Source organism: Lolium rigidum, chromosome 3 (assembly GCF_022539505.1).
Source record: "Lolium rigidum isolate FL_2022 chromosome 3, APGP_CSIRO_Lrig_0.1, whole genome shotgun sequence".
Taxonomy (NCBI): domain Eukaryota; kingdom Viridiplantae; phylum Streptophyta; class Magnoliopsida; order Poales; family Poaceae; genus Lolium; species Lolium rigidum.
Window position 1 is genome coordinate 141,946,450 of NC_061510.1, and position 23,064 is coordinate 141,969,513.

Consider the following 23,064-nt stretch of genomic DNA (forward strand, 5'->3'; position numbering starts at 1 on the left):
CCGATATGCAAAATATCCAGAATGATCTAGGCATTTTACTGATTCCAACAATATAAAGTTTGTCGAAAATTGACGTGTAGAACTCAAGTTATGAATTTTACAATTCGTGGTTAAAATTATAATGGTGTCCGAAAAGTTGTCCGAGAAAGCTTCTCGGATGGAAAAACTTTCTACATGAAAGTTGTAGAGAAATGTATTGCAAAATCAACGCAAAAACTAACATCTAAAACGGAGCTCTAAATCTAAAGATTTGGAATTTTGAAGTTTTTACCCATGAATTAGCTAGCACAAACTGCCTGACACGAATCAATCCATCGGTCGCATGGCACGGTTCAGTTAAGTGAGATAATTCGGATCTTCAGATTTAAATCTAACGCCATACGATGGATCTGCTAAACTCTAGTATAAACTGAACTCTATCTACGAACAAGACAGCGATGGCTTACAGAGGCAGAGACGTGGTTGACGTAGACGGTGTGACGGCAGGGCGGTTCGGACGCGATTGATCTCAGCTTCTTCGGTGATGTTCTGCCACGGCGAGGTGGTCCACTGGAAGAAGGGATTCATGGAGACCTCAAGGGAGTGCTTGGGCTGCGTCGTTCTCATCTCCGCGTGGCTGCTACGGGTGAACGGAGGTGGGTGCGACACAACGGTATTCGCTAATGGCGTTATGGCGGCTGGCCCGTGGGTGGAACTACATGCTGCACGGTATACGGTGACGAGTGATTGCGCCAACATGTCCCGGAGACAGGCAAAGGTGAGAGGAGTCGGCTGGTAAAAGGAATCAAGCTATAGTTTCACATAGGTAACATACCGGTACGATGAACTCCGATGATATCGTGGCCAACAGCGACAACATCATGTACGACCATGTCCTGAAGGTATCCCTTGACGAGAAACGTTTTCTGGTGCAAGGATTTGACGAGATGATCACCGAGAGCGACGTAACCTAGCGATGAACTCGAGTTTGTGGCTGATGTTGGCATGGTCGGTGTGTTGTACAAGGCATCTCAGTACGAACTTTGTGAAGAGAAGTGGTGGAGGAGGACAAGGGGCACACGGAGGACATCTTGGTTTGTGTTGGTATGAGCTGTGGAGGGAGATCGGGATGGTAATGCCGGTCGGTGGCATTCGGTGCACCTGGACAGTTTGGGGGATTAAGACCATAAAGTGGGAAATTAATTGGCTGAATGGAACGCCCATCTAAATAGGAGTAACTTCCGTATTGCACTCGAGAAGAAACGGTCGCTAGAATTGATGGGAGGAGGAAGGGAAGTATACTGCCATGGGGACGTTAGACGCTCCGTACGTGAACGAGAGGAAGGAGACGAGCGTGCGCACAGCTGGGTTCGGCTCTTGTGGGCTGAGGTGCTGGGTGGGCTGAGGCCGGGGCGAGCGTGGGCTGCGGAGTGGGCCGGGGCTGGTGCGGTTTGTTTTTTTTCCTCCTTTTTTTTAAACCAGAAAATGAAAATACATATTTGGAGGCTCAAAAATAATCGAAAAAAATGCAAATGAGGTACCGTTGTATTCGTTATGAAAAATACTTCAACATGAGACCAAATTTAGAATTAAAGTATAAACTTTATAAAATCAAAGTTTGACATACATGTCTATGTGGCTATAGTGCCTTTTTTAGGGTTTAATGTTTCTCAAAATAATAATTTTATAAGTTTCAAAACCTCGAAACAAATAGGGTATCGTTGGCAAATATTTGAAAACCAAGGTTTATGAAAACTCTGTTTTTGGAAATACATTTTAATAAACACAAAAGTTTTAAATCCTTGTGAAATTTCAACTATGACAAACAAACAAACAAACACTCGCTTTATTTTATTTTCACATTCCAAAATTTAGAAAATTTCGGGATGTGACAGACTACCACCCTTAAAAGAAATCTCGTCCCCGAGATTTGAAGAGGCTAGAAAGAAAAGGTTTGGGTTCAGGTCTTGTGGTAGGTTCATATCCACTATTGCTTCTTTTTCGAACATCTCCGAGGAGATTTCAGAAGTTAACCTTGAGCTTTGAAAGCTTTACACTAAACCATATACAGTCATACCAACCACTGTATCCATTCATATGAGGATACTCATCCCATGGGTATTATCTTTTACTTGAGTATACTCATGGGAAAATTCCTTGTGATACCTTATCCAAGTACCATCTCATGTGGCATCTGGTGTATATCCTAAATCCAAGGGTACGGCTTCTACCACCCTTAAAAGGAACTTTTGTAGGTAGTCTTCGGTCTTGGGTTTGGGCTAAGTCATCTTGGATATGACATGGCACATCCGAGGATATGGCTTGACAATAGGTCATCTTGTGAAAAACATCTATGGTTTCTGGGTTAATATCCAATAGGCGAATGTTTATTCACATATAGTGAACAATATATCTCTCCAAGGTGTGTCGAATAGGTTTCCTTCATAGTAGGGCTTCTAATCCAAATGGTTGGTTCTTGAACTACTTTTGATACTAATGTGTCACTCTTTGGGTAAATCAGGAGACCAAGATGTGTAAACTTCATGTCATCCTTCATCTTTTCCTTCTTGGTGTCTTCGACATCCTTCCACAACTCTAAACTAGTGGTTGGATCTTCGATCTCGTTGTAGTCCTACGCTTGGCATCACTTGCCTACTATAAGGTCATAATATCTATTCACCCTATGGTTCAGGCTTAACCACGACGTCTCTCTTGTAGGTACGTCTCTCTAGATTTACCATTCCTCATAACAAGAGCGAACAATATGAGTAGTCATCATGGGGGCCAATCCATGTCGCACACAATCATTTCCTTGTTTTCAGTTTGGTATATCTCGTATTCTAACTCTTGGTCAACCTCACAAGTTTGACAAAAACTTCCATGGGAAATTGAATCAATTTTTCAATCCCCATTATTGAATTGTTTTGAAAACATTTCTATCGATCCTTAAATAGGGTTTTGCGTATCTCACATTCTACGCTTCTTCATCTTGATAGGAAACATCAAGGTTGGTTTCACTAATGTTGTCTTCATGGAGAGTTGCAGAGAAAACATTCTCTGGGTTAGGTATAGATGAGAATAGATAGAAAGATTCTAAGGGAGAATTCCTACCCAAACACAGCAGATCAAAGCAATTCAGCAAACAACAATCATCTAACAAGCATCAAGCAACATGGTTAAAATACAAACAAACTAGTACGGTCATACCACAATTTGGTATGATCAATACGTTATTACGACATCGTCGGTGAATAAAAGAAAACTAATGGTGGTCTAATCTATTTCTATCTTGAATGTTTCAAGTTTCCACTACATCTTTCTCGATGTATCTTTGGGAGTTGTGTAGTCTGCATCGGAGTATTTCTTAAAGTTCCCCGTTTGGTTTTCTATGCAACATTTCTTGTGGAGTCGAAAAATATAATGTGAATCATCAGTCTTCACGCTTGAGTGACATGGTCATCATCAGTCCTTCCTTTAGGCTTTTATATTGTAGGCCATCTAAGGTAAAAGGAAATACTTTTGAAGGTGAAGTAGGAGAGAATACAAGAAGTTCAAAATGCAAACTTCACTTTAGTAAAATAGGATAATGTAGTTTTCTCATTCTAGGGTCTTCCTATTTCTAATCCAAACCTAGGGTCACGATCCTACGGTCAACACAATGCTCTGATACCATCTGTAGCGACCTCACCTTTTTAGGGTGCCGATCTCTGTGTGTATCTGTGCTAGTCCCTGGATCAATCGCTAGCACACACAGTACAAGATGTAATACCAAGAAACAAAGGTCTTTATTACATCGTATGATCCAAAAATTACATAATGTATTACAAATTGCATAGCACAAGGCTAGCATATCATCAGAGTTTCACAACGAACAAACATAGACAGCATGGAGTCCTTCGTCTTCATGTGCCACAGGCGAGCATGTTGAGGATAGACTCGTAACCCTAACCATCGTAACTCACTCGTCTTTTAAAAACATCTGCAACATGAAACGTTACAGCCACGAATGGTCAATACTTTGAATGTATTGGCAAGATGACACTATAGTGGACTCAAATGGCAACCCAACACTTAAGTGTACATTTGGCTGGTAGAGCTCAGGCATAATTTGCATAAAGCCAATTTTTCCCTATAATTTATCAAAACATTTTCTTTCAGTCTAATTAGCAGTAACATTGGTAAAACCCCAATGTACCAAATTAACAGTAGCATTGGTAAAGCCCCAATGTACCTTCCTACCCTTGTTCACCCATCAAATTTTATTTAAGAAATTGGGATGAGGAGATCTTCGAACAAGGACTTGTCAGTTCGCTCAAATTGTCCATAACCGGGGACACGGCTAAGTACTTAGATTTTACACTCTCGAGAGGTTGTACACCTTTACCCACATGGCCAGGTCAATCCTTCTACCTCGATGCACATTTTGCTCAGAGGACAGGTGCAGACCATGGCCGAGACCTTCTGTGTGTAATCACCCGAACCATTCCCTAAGGGCCCCGTTCCACCTACAGTATCCCTCTACCACCACCTGGCCCCTAGGATCCGGGTTCATACAACATACTTTGTCAAGCCGAGCCATAGTAGCATGTGGTTGTACGTGAAGCTAATGAGCAAGGTTTGTCTACAATCTCTTTAAGCCTGGGTGACTTTCCGCAAGTGTGCACTAGCGCCGTGGTCTTGCCCCCTGATACAGCCACCCTCTCCATAACTCCACCATTCACCCAGGTAATTCATTAAACTTAGTTGTTTTTCCTTAACCTCTATCAAAACATTTTCCATGGCATAGCAGGTAACAACTAAATTTAATGGCGGCTAAAGGAGTCTAGGAGTGGTGTAGCTAAACTACTAGGATTTATTAGCAGGCATAAAGCATAAACCCTAGACATGTCTACTATAAAAAAAACACTACAGTGCAAGAGTTAAAACTGGGACTTTTGGTGTGTGTCTCTTGCCTTTTTGGTAGTCGAAGAGCGTTCACTTCTCTTTCAACAAAACACGTCGCTCTCCATACGAACTATAAGATAAAAAAAATAGCACAACATAAACACACAATTCATAACAACATAATACAATCAAGACAAAAAAATTTGGAAACGCTCTATGGTACTAAGGTGTGGCATGAGGTTTGGCTTGCAAGGTATGGCTTTGGGAGATGGAATAGATGAGTCAAATACTTGGAAAGGAAATATATATCACTCTAGATACATTTGGTATAGATCAATTTTACTAAGTCCAATACTTAGAAAGAAAAGAGTATCCAAGTCAAATGCATAGGAGGAAAAGATTGACATGCATATGGTCATGGGTTGTTTGCTACAAAAGAATGAATAATTGGAATGATCCATGTGATAGAATCATATGAGTCTCATATGGCGTAAAGCAACATACCATTATGGAGAGTGTGACAACACTCACCAATGGCACAAGGAAAAAGATTAGATAGGAACTAGTGATATGAAAATTTACTCAAATAACTCAATTGATATTTGAATAATATGGACTAAGATAATATGTTGTGTATAGATGTGATCATGGAACATGATGAATGTGTCTAAATAATTTGCATAGTGGAAGAACTATATTGTGGACCATAAAAATACCGCGAAAATAAATCGTGCGAACCCGATATGCAAAATATCCAGAATGATCTAGGCATTTTACTGATTCCAACAATATAAAGTTTGTCGAAAATTGACGTGTAGAACTCAAGTTATGAATTTTACAATTCGTGGTTAAAATTATAATGGTGTCCGAAAAGTTGTCCGAGAAAGTTTCTCGGATGGAAAAACTTTCTACATGAAAGTTGTAGAGAAATGTATTACAAAATCAACGCAAAAACTAACATCTAAAACGGAGCTCTAAATCTAAAGATTTGGAATTTTGAAGTTTTTGCCCATGAATTAGCTAGCACAAACTGCCTGACACGAATCAATCCATCGGTCGCATGGCACGGTTCAGTTAAGTGAGCTAATTCGGATCTTCAGATTTAAATCTAACGCCATACGATGGATCTGCTAAACTCTAGTATAAACTGAACTCTATCTACGGTGGCTTACAGAGGCAGAGACGTGGTTGACGTAGACGGTGTGACGGCAGGGCGGTTCGGACGCGATTGATCTCAGCTTCTTCGGTGATGTTCTGCCACGGCGAGGTGGTCCACTGGAAGAAGGGATTCATGGAGACCTCAAGGGAGTGCTGGGCTGCGTCGTTCTCATCTCCGCGTGGCTGCTACAGGTGAACGGAGGTGGGTGCGACACAACGGTATTCGCTAATGGCGTCATGGCGGCTGGCCCGTGGGTGGAACTACGGCTGCACGGTATACGGTGACGAGTGATTGCGCCAACATGTCCTGGAGACAGGCAAAGGTGAGAGGAGTCGGCTGGTAAAAGGAATCAAGCTATAGTTTCACATAGGTAACATACCGGTACGATGAACTCCGATGATATCGTGGCCAACAGCGACAACATCATGTACGACCATGTCCTGAAGGTATCCCTTGACGAGAAACGTTTTCTGGTGCAAGGATTTGACGAGATGATCACCGAGAGCGACGTAACCTAGCGATGAACTCGAGTTTGTGGCTGATGTTGGCATGGTCGGTGTGTGTTGTACAAGGCATCTCAGTACGAACTTTGTGAAGAGAAGTGGTGGAGGAGGACAAGGGGCACACGGAGGACATCTTGGTTTGTGTTGGTATGAGCTGTGGAGGGAGATCGGGATGGTAATGCCGGTCGGTGGCATTCGGTGCACCTGGACAGTTTGGGGGATTAAGACCATAAAGTGGGAAATTAATTGGCTGAATGGAACGCCCATCTAAATAGGAGTAACTTCCGTATTGCACTCGAGAAGAAACGGTCGCTAGAATTGATGGGAGGAGGAAGGGAAGTATACTGCCATGGGGACGTTAGACGCTCTGTACGTGAACGAGAGGAAGGAGACGAGCGTGCGCACAGCTGGGTTCGGCTCTTGTGGGCTGAGGTGCTGGGTGGGCTGAGGCCGGGGCGAGCTGGGCTGCGGAGTGGGCCGGGGGCTGGTGCGGTTTGTTTTTTTTCCTCCTTTTTTTTAAACCAGAAAATGAAAATACATATTTGGAGGCTCAAAAATAATCGAAAAAAATGCAAATGAGGTACCGTTGTATTCGTTATGAAAAATACTTCAACATGAGACCAAATTTAGAAAAGTATAAACTTTATAAAATCAAAGTTTGACATACATGTCTATGTGGCTATAGTGCCTTTTTTAGGGTTTAATGTTTCTCAAAATAATAATTTTATAAGTTTCAAAACCTCGAAAAAAATAGGGTATCGTTGGCAAATATTTGAAAACCAAGGTTTATGAAAACTCTGTTTTTGGAAATACATTTTAATAAACACAAAAGTTTTAAATCCTTGTGAAATTTCAACTATGACAAACAAACAAACAAACACTCGCTTTATTTTATTTTCACATTCCAAAATTTAGAAAATTTCGGGATGTGACAGAACCAGTAGGAGTCAAGAAGCACGTCGATGGTTGATGGCGGCGGGATGTAGTGCGGCGCAACACCAGGGATTCCGGCGCCAACGTGGAACATGCACAACACAACCAAAGTACTTTGCCCCAACGAAACAGTGAGGTTGTCAATCTCACCGGCTTGCTGTAACAAAGGATTAGATGTATAGTGTGGATGATGATTGTTTGCAGAAAACAGTAGAACAAGTATTGCAGTAGATTGTATTCGATGTAAAAGAATGGACCGGGGTCCACGAGTTCACTAGAGGTGTCTCTCCCATAAGATACATAGCATGTTGGGTGAACAAATTACCGTTGGGCAATTGACAAATAGAGAGGGCATGACCATGCACATACATGATATGATGAGTATAGTGAGATTTAATTGGGCATTACGACAAAGTACATAGACCGCTATCCAGCATGCATCTATGCCTAAAAAGTCCACCTTCGAGGTTATCATCCGAACCCCTTCCGGTATTAAGTTGCAAACAACGGACAATTGCATTAAGTATGGTGCGTAATGTAATCAATAACTACATCCTCGGACATAGCATCAATGTTTTATCCCTAGTGGCAACATCACATCCACAACCTTAGAACTTTACGTCACTTCGTCCCGCATTTAATGGAGGCATGAACCCACTATCGAGCATAAATACTCCCTCTTGGAGTTAAGAGTAAAAACTTGGCCGAGCCTCTACTAATAACGGAGAGCATGCAAGATCATAAACAACACATAGATAATAGATTGATAATCAACATAACATAGTATTCTCTATCCATCGGATCCCAACAAACACAACATATAGCATTACGGATAGATGATCTTGATCATGTTAGGCAGCTCACAAGATCCGACAATGAAGCACATAAGGAGAAGACGACCATCTAGCTACTTGCTATGGACCCATAGTCCAGGGGTGAACTACTCACTCATCACTCCGGAGGCGACCATGGCGGTGAAGAGTCCTCCGGGAGATGATTCCCCTCTCCGGCGAGGTGTCGGAGGCGATCTCTTGAATCCCCCGAGATGGGATTGGCGGCGGCGGCGTCTCTGGAAGGTTTTCCGTATCGTGGCTCTCGGTACTGGGGGTTTCGCGACGAAGACTATATGTAGGCGGAAGGGCAGGTAAAGGGGCGTCACGAGGGGCCCACACACCAGGGCCGCGCCGCCCTGTTGTGTCGCCACCTCGTGGCCCCACTTCGTAAGTCCTCCGGTCTTCTGGAAGCTTCGTGCAAAAATAGGCCCCTGGGCGTTGATTTCGTCCAATTCCGAGAATATTTCCTTACTAGGATTTCTGAAACCAAAAACAGCAGAAAACGACAGCTCGGCTCTTCGGCATCTCGTTAATAGGTTAGTGCCGGAAAATGCATAAATATGACATAAAGTATGCATAAAACATGTAGATATCATCAATAATGTGGCATGGAACATAAGAAATTATCGATACGTCGGAGACGTATCACCGCCCCCACACCGGCCAGTCCCTCCCGCGAGCCGCCGCCGGCCCCGCGGAGCTCGCCCTCCCTTGCCTGCCGCCAAATTCCGGTCGTGCGAGCTTCGATTCCGGCAGCGCGAGCTCGTACGCCAGCCCATGCCCGTCGCCCGATTTCACCCCTGCCAGTCGATGGCCGTGCGAGCTATGGTTCCGGTAATTCCACGAGATTTGGTCGGATTCCGGTGACTACGGCCACCGTAAGGTGACGGTTGGGGTGAAATTTCCTTCGCGCCAACTGACTTCAGCGGATCCAGTTCGCGCTCGGTAGGCCTCGCGAACCCATGTAATTGGGGTTTCCGCCGCACGAAACTGGATAGCCTGGAAAAATATTTTCGGATATGGGCTCGATGCAGTATCTGGACCGGTTCTTTTGTACCTCCAAAACTGCAAAGTGACGGTTATTATGTGGATGCTGGTTGGATGGGGTTCGATAGAGTTGCTCTTAATTCATTCATGGTTTGGGCTCTTTATTCCATACGCTGCTACTATTGGTACACAATTTTCATAGTTGCAACCATTTGCTACATAAGAGGTGACGAAGTCCTTCCCATTCCTCATGCACGCATTACTTAGGCGTTGTCAGGCTACGCCCATCCGTGGATGGCCGTCGATCAGCTCATCTGGAAAGAGAAGCCGGCGGGGGCGAGCTGGAAGACGCCGCTGAGCAGCCTGGCGAGCGGTCCCTGCAGGTAGGACACGAGCGCCCCCGCCGCCGGCAGCTTCCCGTCGCACTTGACCAGCGGCGTGTCCACCACGAGCTCGCAGCCGCCGACGAGAGCCGCCAGCGCGTTGGTCATGTCCGCCTCCATCGCGAACGAGCCGTTGCTTCTAGTCTTGGCGCCGGCCACCACGTTGCCGCCGCACCGCAGCTCCACGTTCGCGTCTGCGCGAGACGCACGCACGAACCCAGGGTGGTAGTGTCAGTATACAGGCCGTGCACATTCTATAGAGGTTAGCTGGATACGCGCGCACGCGTCGCTACCTGGAAACGCCGGAGAAGTGGCGACGTCGATGAGGGTCCCGGTGTTGCAGGGAACGACGCCGGTGATGACGAGCTTGCCGAACTTGGTCTGCCCGGACGACACGGCGCACGCCGCCGCGAGCGTGGCGATGGCGAGAAGGAAGGCGGCCTTAGACGCCATTGCTGTTGGGCCGGAGACGGAGCAGAACGCGATCAGAGAGTAAGCTGCTAATGTTCTTGTTTGCTCGCCCGCTAGCTCGATCTATTTGCTTGGTGCTACGACAACACGGATAAGCGCGGTACTTATAGCCAAGCTCGACCCGAGAGTTGTTGAAGTGCCCTGCTTGATCAGGTGATATCAGTCGTGTGCTTGTAAGTTAAATCCGCGGAATGCTATGCCATGTGTGAATGTGATGCTAGATTTTCCCTGCCTTTTGGACCCGGTCATGGCACCACCAAAATGCAGAACGAGTGCTTCCGAGAGTGACAAAACAATGTGTTTAAATTTGGCAAAACCGATGTCGGCAAGTGTTAGCTCCACCGAGACGGGATTGATCGTCGCTGTCCAGATTTTTTTTATTTTGATCGACTTTTTCAGCACCATTGTTGCCCTAGTACGTTCGTGGTGCAGTAGTGCTTCAGCACAATGATTGCATAACGGTGTCCACAACAGCCACGCCGTGCCGGATTGCCGGCCTTTGGATGTCACTCAATTGTAGCCCAGTGGAAAAGGCCAGAACTAATGAATCCGTCCCGCGCATTCATTCGAGTGGCCAACTCAATCGATGGTGTGATTCACGTATTATACTATCTAGAGTAAAGTTTGTAATAAACCTTAAACTTGTAGGGGGTGTGCAAATTAAACCCTGAACTTCAAATCCCGGAAATCAACACCCCGAACTTGTCTTTCCCGGTCATTATTTGTGAGACCGCTGTATCCATCGGGATTTGCTGACGTGGCAAGGTAAACGCTGGTACTGAGTATTAATGACTTGACAAATCTGAGAGGAAACTCTCCGGCCGTTCTCTCCATCGGCCGAGCATTTTAGCAAACACAACACAGGCTCAAGTGCTCAACGATGGCGGTTGGTGGTCACTAGGAGGTGTTGTACTAGCTCGCTGCTTTCCAGTTCAACGGTAGCAGCTCTATCAAGGGCGGCAGGAGGCTGCTCGGCGACGAAGATATGCGCGGTGAGCCCGGCAACGACGACGTGCTCGGCAAGCTCGGTGACTGACAGGAGGACAGCTACCGCGTGCGCAGCTCGCTGCTCAAATGGGCGCTGCCTCCACATCCAGGCCAACAGTCGGGGGAGCTCGCGGCCGATGTCACCGCGTTCTCCTCGCAGTTCAACGCCGCCGGCGTTGGAAGCAAAGTCTGCCAGTGGTACTTGTGCCTACTCAGAAACTTCGAATCCTGGAGCTGCTGACGAGGTGCACTACGACGCCAGCGGAGGCGGAGGGCCGTGCATCTGTGCTCGCACGTGCTGTGCGAACCCAGGCCGAGAAACACGTACGCGCAGCAAACTGCTGGAAGGACAAGAAGCTAACTACTCCGTAGTTGATTCACATCCAGTATTTAACCAATTCATTCTTAGTGAGCAGATTGCACATAACGACTCGCATCAAGAACAAGTAAAAAAAGGACTCGCCTGAAGCAAGCCAGCGAGATCTCTAGTGCTTGATTTAGTATTTCAGTATGTGTGCATCTCTACTCTGGATGGGAGACACAGCCACCGCAGCCGCTGGTCTCGACGCGGGCGCCGTTGCCGTTGCGCGGTATGGACCGCTGCCTAAACTATTGCTCAGATCGGAAGCCTCGCCGCTGTTCTACACGGGCTGCCATGCTGCTGCTCGGAATCGGTGCGCGTGCCCTCGCGGGTGAGCTGTCATGGAGAGAGGGAGGGGATGGAGACATGGTGGCAGAAGGGTGCACGAATGCTGCTTGGGATTAAAGAGAAAAGCAGAGAGGAAAAGAAAGATGATTCGGAAAGAAAGGAGATGAAGAAGATAGATATGACATGTGGGCCAAGGATGTCATGGAGGGAGATGAGACCAAGGAGAGATCCCACCGTTTGGGAACGATCAAAATGCCACTTTAGGCCGGGAAAGAGGAGTTCAAGGTGCTGATTTCCGGGATTTAGAGTTCAGGGTTTGATCTCAACACCCTCTACAAGTCCGAGGTTTATTTCAGACTTTACTCTACTATCTAAAGGTATAATTGCTGCACCCCCACGGGGCACAAAGAGGCTATCCACGCCATGCCACCAGGCGCGTGAGGGCTGGGCGATGCTCGCTTCGTCGTAGCGATTGGGTACACGCGTCGTAACGGGAGTGGGACGACCCAAAAATATCTCCCCGCAGCACCCAACCTTATCTCCATCCACCCTGTGCACCCAATCGATGCCCAGCCCCGAGCGTCCAATCCCCTCCCCTTCGTGTCCTCCCCATGCCCATCCTGCTCGGCCGCCGCCGCCGCCATCGCTGCCGCTCGCGCCCAGCTACTGATCTTCTCCATGGCTCAAAGAAAGAGATGCTACGAGCAGCAAGGCAATTTGGCTGGAGGAGATGGAGCACGACGTGTGGAAGCTAGCAGGAAAGGTGAAGACCGATGGGGGCTCAGCCTCCACCGCCGCCCTCCTCCCCCTTGCCGCCGAGATCGTGCCCCCACAGCAGCTCGCGGATGAGACGTAACTCAGCAGTGCTTGGCTTCGGTTTGGCCGGAAAGACGCCGGCCAACAACACAACAGCCGGCCCTCCTTTGCATCTTCATTTTTTTGGAGACCTACAGGTTATTTCTCTTCTCTCCTAGATCTGTCTATCCTCGAGGCTGAGCTAAAAGTGGAGACATAGCCCCTAGAACATATAATCTTGGTTTGTCCAAATCTATTTTTACGTGCGCTTGCAAAGTGTTTGACGAAAATCCTAGCTAAGACTAATGTTGGTAATACCTTAGATGCATCTAGCTGGTTGCAGTTTTGTAGTTAAGGTACCATGACGTTAAGGAGAGAGATTTATATGCGCTTAAGTTGGTTTCTTCTATCCGATTTTACTGACCGATCAACGTATTGTTCTTTGTTGTTTGGTTCTGCTAGGCATGGAGCACATGAATGATTGAGCAAAGAAACATGTCCATGTAATGACCAAAGGCGAGAAATTATCTGAGTTTTTTTGTGTAAAGATGGTCTGACAAAGCATTTATGCCCTCTCTTTAATTCGAATTATTTTCTTTGATGTGCAGCTTCTGTTTTCTAGAGATTTCCCCCCTTCGACTATTGTGGAAATGTTTTGTGCACGCAAGGTATCCATCCTCTTTCTTATATTCTCTAAATTGCTACAATGTTTTCAGAACTTATAGACCATAACATGGTGGAGACACATAACAGGAATGTTTGTTTACAGATCTTCAATAACAGTTCAAAGCTTGGATGAAGTTTTATGTATATTATGATGGGAAGGTGCTTCAGCAAACTATTAGGTCTGCATTTTTGTGGAACTCATCTTACTTCTGCTCCATTTATTTGACTACTTCCCTTGATTTGCTTGTGTGCACATAATTGGTACTCCACTCTTTTCTGAGATGGTTGCCCGTCATTTTTTTTGGTGAAGGTTGTTTGTATGCTTCTTTTAACCAATAGTTGGCATATAGCCTCCCTTTCTTTACGACACCATTTTTGTGCGTTCGCTTGGTTATGGGGCTTTATATGCAATTATAGTCAATTTTATTATGGTGGCAGCAGGTACTCCAAATACCTTTTGTGCTGGTTAAGAGTAGGGCCAGCAGTGTATTTAGACATCTGCGCGCATGTTATCCTTAGGTAAGAATAGGATGTATCTGGTTATTTTCAGATATGGCGAACACACCAAATAATTAAAATTGAGCACTTTCTTATATTATGGAGTTGATGCATTTGTGTCTCTTATGAATCTGATGGGCTTATTTTCTAATGAATATTTTAGAAATTACATCTCATGGCAATATACTCATATCTATAAATTTTATGTCAAGAGCATACAGGCGAGACAACATCACTTAATGGCCCTCCAACAACTAATGCAGAAGCTTACAGGCCTTGGATTTGGAAACGACAAGGTATTCATACAATGCTTACTATCCATGTGCATATCATCAATGTAATATTACAATGTATGTTGATGTTTTGAGGAAATGAAGACTGGGGTTTCCTACACGTTGTCAAGCCGAGTTTAGATCTGCTAATGTACATGCTGACATGAAAATTGAACTATACCTGGAGATTTATTAATATTAATTTAAGATATTAATCTGCTGCATAGTTAGAGTTTCATCACGTATGGTCAATAGTTGGCCTGACGAGTGTAACTTTTGGCTTCAAATTGTTACTTTGTTAGGCCCTGCATTCAAGTGGTGGAATTCACACATGTAAAGTGATGGATCCTCTTAGTTCTTCCATATAAAGGCGTGTGATGGTTGGTCTGCCTGTCTCGCAGCGCTTTGCACTCTAGAACCTGATAACAGTTATAAGTCAGTGTAAGACCTCTCTTCTAATTGACATGCCCTGTAACTCCTTTTGTTGATGCAATCTAAAAGATTATTTACAAGGTTTTGTTTCCTGATGAAGTGCACTCAATTATCAGTCTAAGAGAGATCTCGATATCATAGAGGGTTATTGTTGATCCATGGATACAGTCCAACATCCATGATTGGAAGAGAATGGTAAGGTTTCGACTTCAGTTACATAAATCTCATTTGCCTTTCTCGGGTAGGTTTGTTGGTGCTGGGCACCATTCTTTCTCCTACTTACTCTGGCTTGGCTACAGCTTGCAACACATTTATTTTGCAGGTTGTCGACGTGTTACACTAATGCAGTTGTTCCTTTACGGTGTGTGGGAGGCGCTACAGTCTATCAGGTGCGTGTCCTTCCCGCAAAAAGAAGCACATAGCTATTTGATCTATGAAAGAAAGCACATTACCTGCTCCCCATTTTTTTTAGAAAGATTTTTTAGTGCAAAGGTTGCCTCGATCAAGGGGATTTGCCAAAAAAATGTCTATGCTGAAATAGGACCTGGTTTGCTAATCCGTATACTATAGCATAGATAAATCACCCCCCGTTGATCACAGTCTTTAACCTTGCTTCTGTAATATGACAAGCTACGACTGTCAATAGTGAGATAGCTATCTCTCTTAGTAGTTGCCTAGATATTTTAATTAATTACATGAAGCCAACTTTGCTTGTTCGAAGATGTGTTAGAATAAGGTTTCCTCTTAAATATAGCTTATTATCCATCTATTTGATTTTCTGGTTGAGCAGAGATAGGAAAATATCAGAATTGAGTTGTTTCAAATTAGCCCATGTCATGGCTTCACCTCGCTTTCCCATGAAAGTGAGACACCTCTGTCAGTTCTAAGTTCTATATTAGACCTGATTTGACATTTGGGACATTGTCAATGACAAGAATGTCCTCCTTTGTGAAGTGTGTCCCAGGTAGGAAATCAGCTCGTTGTTGTGACTAATTGCAAGCTCTCCAACATATCCACTCCAAAATATATCATAGCAGTTGCCTTCGTGTAGAAAGAATTAGAAATAATGTATTTATGTACTTTTGGCATGCAGTCGTATCAATATTCCTCTCCTTTAGGTTATATGATTTACACATTTACTGCTTAATTTTACCTAATCTAGCCTTAAATTCTAATCTTGTGGGATCACAACTTTATATTGGACTGCCTCTTTATTTAATCTTCAGGTAGCGGCAACTCTCGTTAGTATATAGTACAATTGTGTTTGCTTCTTATGTCCCTGACAAGTGTTTGGTTGATTACTAATGGATATAACTATTTTTCTGTTTTTCAACACCCCTACTTTAGTCCTATAGTCCTCTCCCTTCTTGTACATCAGTGTATTTTATTTGAGCGTTTTCCCCTCTCTTTGCCTTAGATAAGGAGATAAGCTAGCTGTAGATGTGGAGATACAAAGACAGAACCATAAGCTCGATGAAACTATTGGATTTAAGTTATACTTTGAATGCTTCTTTCCATTTTGTTATGCATATGCACAGTGATTTTAGTTCCCAGATCCATAGTGATTTACCGTTGTTTTTAGGATTTGCGATGCAATGAGATGTAATTAGAAAATTAGTTTGGTGAAATTACCTGCATCTCCACTCTATACAAACTAGACCCAGTACTTGCAGCTAGGAAATGAGTTACTTGATGCATGTGTTAGTCCGAAGGTTTGTATTCCGGGTTGAGCACTTCATCTCAACAACTCAAGGCAAAGGCTTATGGCTTTATGCACTTTGTTACTACCTGCAGGTTAGAAGAGGTTCAGATTGTGTGCACTAAGACATAATCAAGTCGTTCTGTTTTTTTGAATGCTTTCTTTGTCAAGTGCAAATACTTGCTCTTCATGACATTTCGTCCATGTCTATTTACAGGAGGCAGAAACTACAATTTTTAAGGAAGATAATTGATACCTTCAGTGGCACACTTGGAGTATGAAAATGCCTCATTTGGATCTATGCCCCTCCGTTACTGCCCAACAGCCGGTGAATTTTTTGTTTTAAGGAGGACCGGTATTGCGCTCACCAATAGATGTTCTACCTCCCTGTAACTGTCAATCAAGGCAATTAAATTAATCCTATTGATAAATTTTACTCTCTGTTCACACATATAAGACCCATATTCGAACTGTGTGCCATGAGGTATTGGCAAAAAATTATTGAATTTAATGGTTACTCACTAAAAATGTATTGCCAAAAAAGGAAGAATTTCATTGGACCAACTTATCGAAACCTTTATCTGTCATGGAGTAAGGTTTCTGGTTCTACAGTGTTGAGTATAACTTGACCGATGTCATTTTTGTCCTTTGTTAGCGCTTAGCTATGCCTGTGATGTCTTTGCTAGCTATTCTGATTCATGATCAAGTCATATAATTAGTTTTACTTTCGCAGATGGTCTAAATAGAGAAATCTTCATATTCTTTTCTGTTGCAAGGAGTGTTCTTTCTTCTAGGACAAGATATAAGCAAGTTAAGACAATTTCTATAACGTGCATGCAAGCTGTAACTGAAGTTTATCTGTTCATTGCTTTTATTTTGCAGATCTTGCAGCAGGGAAAGGAACGGACCATGCATCATTACTTCCCTAATACATTTTAAATTGTTTTATGGTGTAACATGTGTCATTATGATATATTATATCTTACAAATAGGCATAGGTGACGTGCTCCATTGACAACAATTGATTCACTATAATAATGTTGCAGATGAGCATTGCAGCAATATTACCTAAATATAGCATGCTTTTTCATACTGCCATTGCACAATGCCATTGAATTGCTCTTCCTTTTTGTGTTTATCTATATGTGTATTATGTTGTCTCATACAACTCACACAATCAGATTATGATGAGAAAGAATCTTCTCGATCCAAATGAATTATTCACACAATAGAAACTGGTGCGAGAGCCACGGGATCGTGCGCCAAGGATTAAGATCTGAACTCATGCATACTCTCTATGCATCCGAGATTCAGGTGACCCAGAACAGTCTAAGCCTCACTCTGTCAGAGTTACAGTGTAGATCAATTTATGATGTACATATTTTAGTATTAGACTGAATTAGCCTGTCAGGATATCCTAAGCATAGGATTTATCTTTCTGCAAGTTGTTCTTACATCTTATCAAAGACTGAGATGACGAGGATCAAAGGGTATCAATGTGTTTTTAATTTCCCCACTATTATTTATTTGGGGTTAGCTATAGTTCTGTTTCTGGAGAAAATAATGCGTTGTTGTCTTCTGCTGGTTGATCTGAACAAGGTACAATAGTTTGTGTAAGATGCATCCTTTTTTCTCAAATATTTAATGTTTGGGAATACGTCGAGCTTTCCTTCCTTTCTGGTTCTGTTATTGGTAATGTTAAAAGGAACTTACATCATCATCTAGGGATATCAGATTTGTGGGAATAAGTGAGATTTCAAATGAAGTTACCTTCAACAGATACCATCATATAAACTTTTTTGGATATCAGTAAAACCCATAACTATATGGACATTGTGTTGCTCTTTTCCAAGTTTTAGTCTTTGCTTATATTTATTTAAATATTTGTACCATCGACTTGTTCATTCAGATGCATGTTTTTTTAGATTATGCATAAAATCTGAAGTCTAAAAAGATTACACATTATAATACCATACGGGCATATGCATTGTTCTTGGCTGACCTTTTTCTTTTAAAAGCTCGCCCATGTCCTATTGGACATCATCTATGCAATCTTTTGATGCATTCTCTGTACTTGACACTAACCACACAATCATCATTTAGTAGCATTTTGTTTTTCCTTGACTTCATTCAGAATAGCCTGCAACTATTTTTACTACTGTACAAAATCACGACCCTTCAATAGAAGCAAATCTAAAACAAGAGAAAATGTGAGGCACCGATTTTTATGGCATCATCATGGTGCGCTGGAAATAAAAACATAATTGATTCTTTCTGTCTTTCCATGTCTAATTTTCATTTGTCATTTTCATTCTCAGAGTATTTTACAGGAGAAAAATTCTAGCTTGGATAGGCAGCTGGAAGATGCTAAGACTAATATGCAAGAGTAGATCATTCTGTTACAAGAATAGAAGGAACACGCCCTTTATTGTTTATAAAAGTCAAATGCTTCAGTCAAGAGCCTTGAATGTGAGTTAGAGCAGCAAAGAGAAAACAACTATATTCTACAGCCTGCCAATGAAGATCTGCAGAAGAGTAACTCTGACTCGAAGAAACGATGCGAAGAGGCAATGGTTAGTTTACATGCTGAAATTGTAGCATTTCAAGACAAGAAGAATAAAACCCTCTCAGAGTTGCAGCAGTATGTGGTTTCCATTGAGAATCTTAGAATTGAGGAGCAGCTTGCTGATGAAGACATGAAGAATAGCAATGCTAGCTTAATAAGAGATGGGAGGAATCAAGGAGCAGATGTTGCTTGAGAAAATTGTAACACTACATGAAGAGAAGGATACAGCTCTGTCAGAGTTACAACAGTCTCACGCTTTCACCAGGAACCTTGAGACAAAGATAGAAAAGCAAAGTGCGAGTAATCTAATGATGACTTACAGAAGAGCATTTGAGGCCTGACCGAACAGTTTGGAAAATCCAAGGTTGAGTTGCAGTAAGAGATTAAAGGACACAAGAAGAGAGATAATGTATTAACCCAACTAAAACAATCAGAGTTTTCCTCCGACGTGGCCTCCGAAGACCATTTGTAGATAATGCTTTTGTTGTTCCTTTTTTATTTCTGTTGCTCTTGACATAGTCATTGAGTGTTTGCATCTATAAGATATTTCATGGTTCTATACTCTGTCCGTTATATAGAGTTTACATCGACACGAGTTTTACGAGATCGTGCGCTAAGGCGCACATTTAAATCTAGTATATATAAAAGCTAACCTGGTTTGCTGATCTCTCAGGCTTCCAACACACTGTTCATTTGGGGCCTGAACAGTAAACGCAATGAACAGTACCGGCATGCTATAGTGCACGATGAACAGTATATGCGATACAGTAAATTCTGCTGATGGATATTACCGATATGCTGTAATGGGCTCTAATCGTGAATGGTAACACCATGTAACTATGGCTAATTCTAATTACTGCATTGTAATTATTTGATGTTTTGCATAATTTTTCGACAGTTTTTTGGCGGTGCATTAATCCACAATTTTTTGGCAGCGGTCCATTATATTTTTTCAGCAGTAATTTTCTAACAGTGATTTTTCCGCTGTAATATTTTGACCGTAAATCTTTGTTATAAAATTTTAAGATTGTTGCATATTCCCTCCGTTCTGATTTAGTCTACATTCTAGAAAAAAATGTGACAAACTAGTATTGCATTTATTAGTACTACTTAGATATGTGAACAACCAATTCAAGCTACATTGAAAATAACAACATCCAATAAAGAGAGCAAAATCACTTCGTTTTCAGTGTTGTTGTTGACTAACAGCTAGAATGTAGAGTATTTCAGAACAAATTTTGGAGCTAAAATGTAGACTATTTCAGAACGGAGGGAGTATCTAAAGTGCCATATACAGTGTCTTCATTTTCCGGTTTTCTATTTGTATATTATTCGGCGTGCTAATGACAGCGAGAATGGAGCCCCCTCAGCGCTCCAACATGTGGCATAGCATAGGCATTATTTTCTTCCAATCAACGACTACTATGTCGGCTTTTGCTACGTTCTTTTTGTGTTTTTGATGTCAACTATGAAACACGAGATTAACTACCTACTATTAATAATTATTTAAGGCCGCGTATTTCTCCGCTGGTCATTTGCAACGACGCACAAGGGTAGTAATTTTTACATGAACCTTCAGCCTTAACCGTGGTTTTGGACAATAATTATCGGCCGATATTTCTTTAGTAGTGCATAATTCTTCAACGGTGATTCAAAAAAAAACATCCGCCCCCTCTTTTATGTGGGCAAATAATGTTGTGTTTTTCTTCAGTAACATCGAACAAGTATACTTACACCACTATCAGCCGCATTTCACCTGGGATGACCTTCTTTTACGGTAACTTTAGAAAGATATATTTACTTTATCACCCGTTGCCTCTTCCAGCCGAAAAAATACCACCATTTCCTTTTGTAACAACACCGAAAACAAAAGCATTCCACCATCCACCACCTATTTTACTGGCACTTCTGCGGTAGTCAGCAACCCAGATATTGTTTTGTTTCTACAATATTTTAACCAGCGATCTAGAAACAAAAGCACTCCACCATCCGCCACCTATTTCACTGGCACTTTCGCAGTACTTCAACAACTCAAATATTGTATTATTTCTACAAAATTATAATCAACGATTTTGATACCAAGAGCGCGGTCAAGTGTTAGATGTTTCTTCAACTGTTTTTGAAAAGGAATCCCGCACTCTTAAACATGAAAAAACGCTGTTTTTTTAAAAGAATGCCGCAACGTAGGCAACACGGGCGCGGCGTGCGCCGCGCCGCAAACTTCCTAGTAGATTCGTGATTCATAATGGTCTTTGGTTTACAAAGCTAGTAGTGCTAATCAATGCAAAGAAGTTGTAATTAGTTATATTCCTAACTGAACATGATAGTCTACACTTAAAATTCCTTGATGATTGTCCTGTCTAGAATACGTTACGCACGCACAAACCATGGAGTTGGCATGGAAAACTCGCTGTTGAACCGGCAGGCATTTGCTCCGGCCAGAACTCGGCCTCCTATTGGTCTGTGTACTTTGTGGACCAGCCGAGAAACAAGCCTAGTTTTAATCAAAACTGTGAATACGAACTAGAATACGTAGTACCATCTGTGGCCCCGCAGTTAATGCGTGATAAACTGTGAATGCGTGATGGACTCGCGGTCCTATGTTTCCCGCTGGAGGACACCACCTGGTCGCGCATCAGGTCGAGGGCGGCGCGGGAGGCTCGGCGGCGTCGTCGACTTCGTCAAGATCCGCCTGCTTGGAGTCCACCGGCCGGTGAGCCCGAGCAGGTCGTCCACGTCGTCGTTGAGCCCGATCTCGGCGAGGGGGATGATGTCGAGGACCGTGGCGAGGTCGCGCTGCAGCTCGCGCACCCGGGCCGCGACCTCGTCGGACTGCAGCAGCAGGCGCATGCGGCTGCGCGTGGCGCAGTCGACCACGACGGCCTTGAATCGCTGCAGCACGAGGAGGACCTCGCGGAGGCACAGCGACGCCGACCGCGGCAGCAGGGCTCCTCCCACGGCCGTGGTGGGTGCGCCGGTGTGGCGGACGTGCCTGCGTGGCGGAAGCGCGCGGGAGGGGCGGCGTGGCGGATGCTGACGTGGCGTACGCGCGCGGGCGTGCTCGCAAACGGCGTGGCGGCGACGGCGACGACGCGGCGGCCATGGCGTGCGTCGCGGGAATGCTCGCAAACGGCGCAGCGACGACGACGCGTCGGCCGCGCGACGGAAGAGCGCGGGCGTGCTCGTGAAAGGCGCGGCCATGGCGGTCCTGGCGGGCGCGCCGGGAGGGGCGCCGTGTCTGACACTCTGACGCGCGCAGGCGTGCTCGCAAATGGCGCGGCGACGACGTGGCGACCATGGTGTGCGTGCTTGCGGCGACCGCATGCAGCGGGACACGGTCGGCCTTGGCCTGAGAGTCGCGCGGAAGTATAGTTGCACGGCGCGCGCCGAAGTGGTTAGCCTCGGGCCTCCCACCATGTTCCTCGAAGGCGGCCGACGAGCGCGTCGAGGCTGCCCCTGGCCTGGCGGAGCGAGCACGGAGCAGGGCCGAGTGGTGGTTGCGCAGGTACTAGCCAAAGGTGTGCCAGTCCCGAGCTCCATGGGCGGGCGGTGAGAGAGAGAGGTAGGTGGGAGAGGGAGAGGACGAGGGTCACATGCTCACGGCAGAGAATTAATACACCATGGGCTCCATCTACTGTACCTATCAATCAATACTCAAATTAACAATAGAAATACACTGCCACCAGATTGGGCCTACTTCTTACATGGACCAATAAAATTTGGAGTTCCGACGAGTTCACATGCCGCCGGGTTCTGATAATGCACTCTCGAGTTGGCATAGTCTATAGTAGTTGTGGTTGCCTGCTGCTCAAAATTTATTTTTGCAACCCGTTCTGCCTATAAATAAGAATACGTGCATAAGTCCTAGTAATTAACTCACGGTGGCACGATAAACACATATGACTTAAAGGTACTGCTGTTTACATTATCGTGGTATTGTAAATCTGAGCGCGGTTTCTTCCACAGGTGTGGGATTCTCGGTGCCGATCTTAATTCTTCCATCGAGCGTCGTGGTTAAGGCAAGTGCATGACGAACCTCGCTTCTTAATTCTTGGTTGTGCTATTGATTGTATTTCCGGTGCGCTTTGGTTCTTGATTGGTTCTTCCTCCGATTCGGTATTTCATTCAAAAATTTCAGGGTCGTAGGTTGGTAAATTCCGAACCAATACTACTGCAGGTTGGTAAATTCCGAGCCAGCTCTGCCGCAGGTTGGTAAACTCCGAGCCAACACGCTGGTAAATTCTGAGCCAGTACTGCCAAAACCCATATTCCCGTTTCAAACAAATCTAGTGTTTCTCGGTGAAATTCTAATGATGCTCATTGATTGTTGTTCTTACGGTTCCATATGTACTTGCTGAGTATTTCTGT

At 44.1% G+C, this 23,064-nt stretch overlaps 1 protein-coding gene and 1 long non-coding RNA gene across 16 annotated transcripts; one reads left to right on the top strand and one right to left on the bottom strand.

Moving 5' to 3' along the window:
* Positions 1-9,583: 9,583 nt before the first annotated feature.
* LOC124695596 (phylloplanin-like) lies at positions 9,584-10,114 on the bottom strand. The gene is made up of 2 exons (XM_047228423.1): positions 9,955-10,114; positions 9,584-9,855 (listed from the first exon to the last, which is right to left on the bottom strand). The coding sequence occupies exons 1-2, from the start codon at positions 10,112-10,114 to the stop codon at positions 9,584-9,586; spliced, it is 432 nt and encodes a 143-aa protein (XP_047084379.1).
* A 2,209-nt stretch (positions 10,115-12,323) lies between these two features.
* LOC124702419 lies at positions 12,324-17,220 on the top strand. 15 transcript variants are annotated; one of them, XR_007002460.1, is made up of 9 exons: positions 12,728-13,066; positions 13,172-13,231; positions 13,333-13,408; positions 13,671-13,748; positions 13,940-14,023; positions 14,302-14,440; positions 14,532-14,626; positions 14,731-14,820; positions 16,348-17,220. It is a non-coding gene; the product is annotated as an uncharacterized LOC124702419 (long non-coding RNA). The 15 variants fall into 15 exon arrangements; XR_007002458.1 differs by having other exon boundaries at positions 14,754-14,820; XR_007002466.1 differs by lacking the exon at positions 12,728-13,066 and adding an exon at positions 12,333-12,721 and having other exon boundaries at positions 13,317-13,408; positions 14,532-14,820.
* The last annotated feature ends 5,844 nt before the right edge of the window (positions 17,221-23,064 follow it).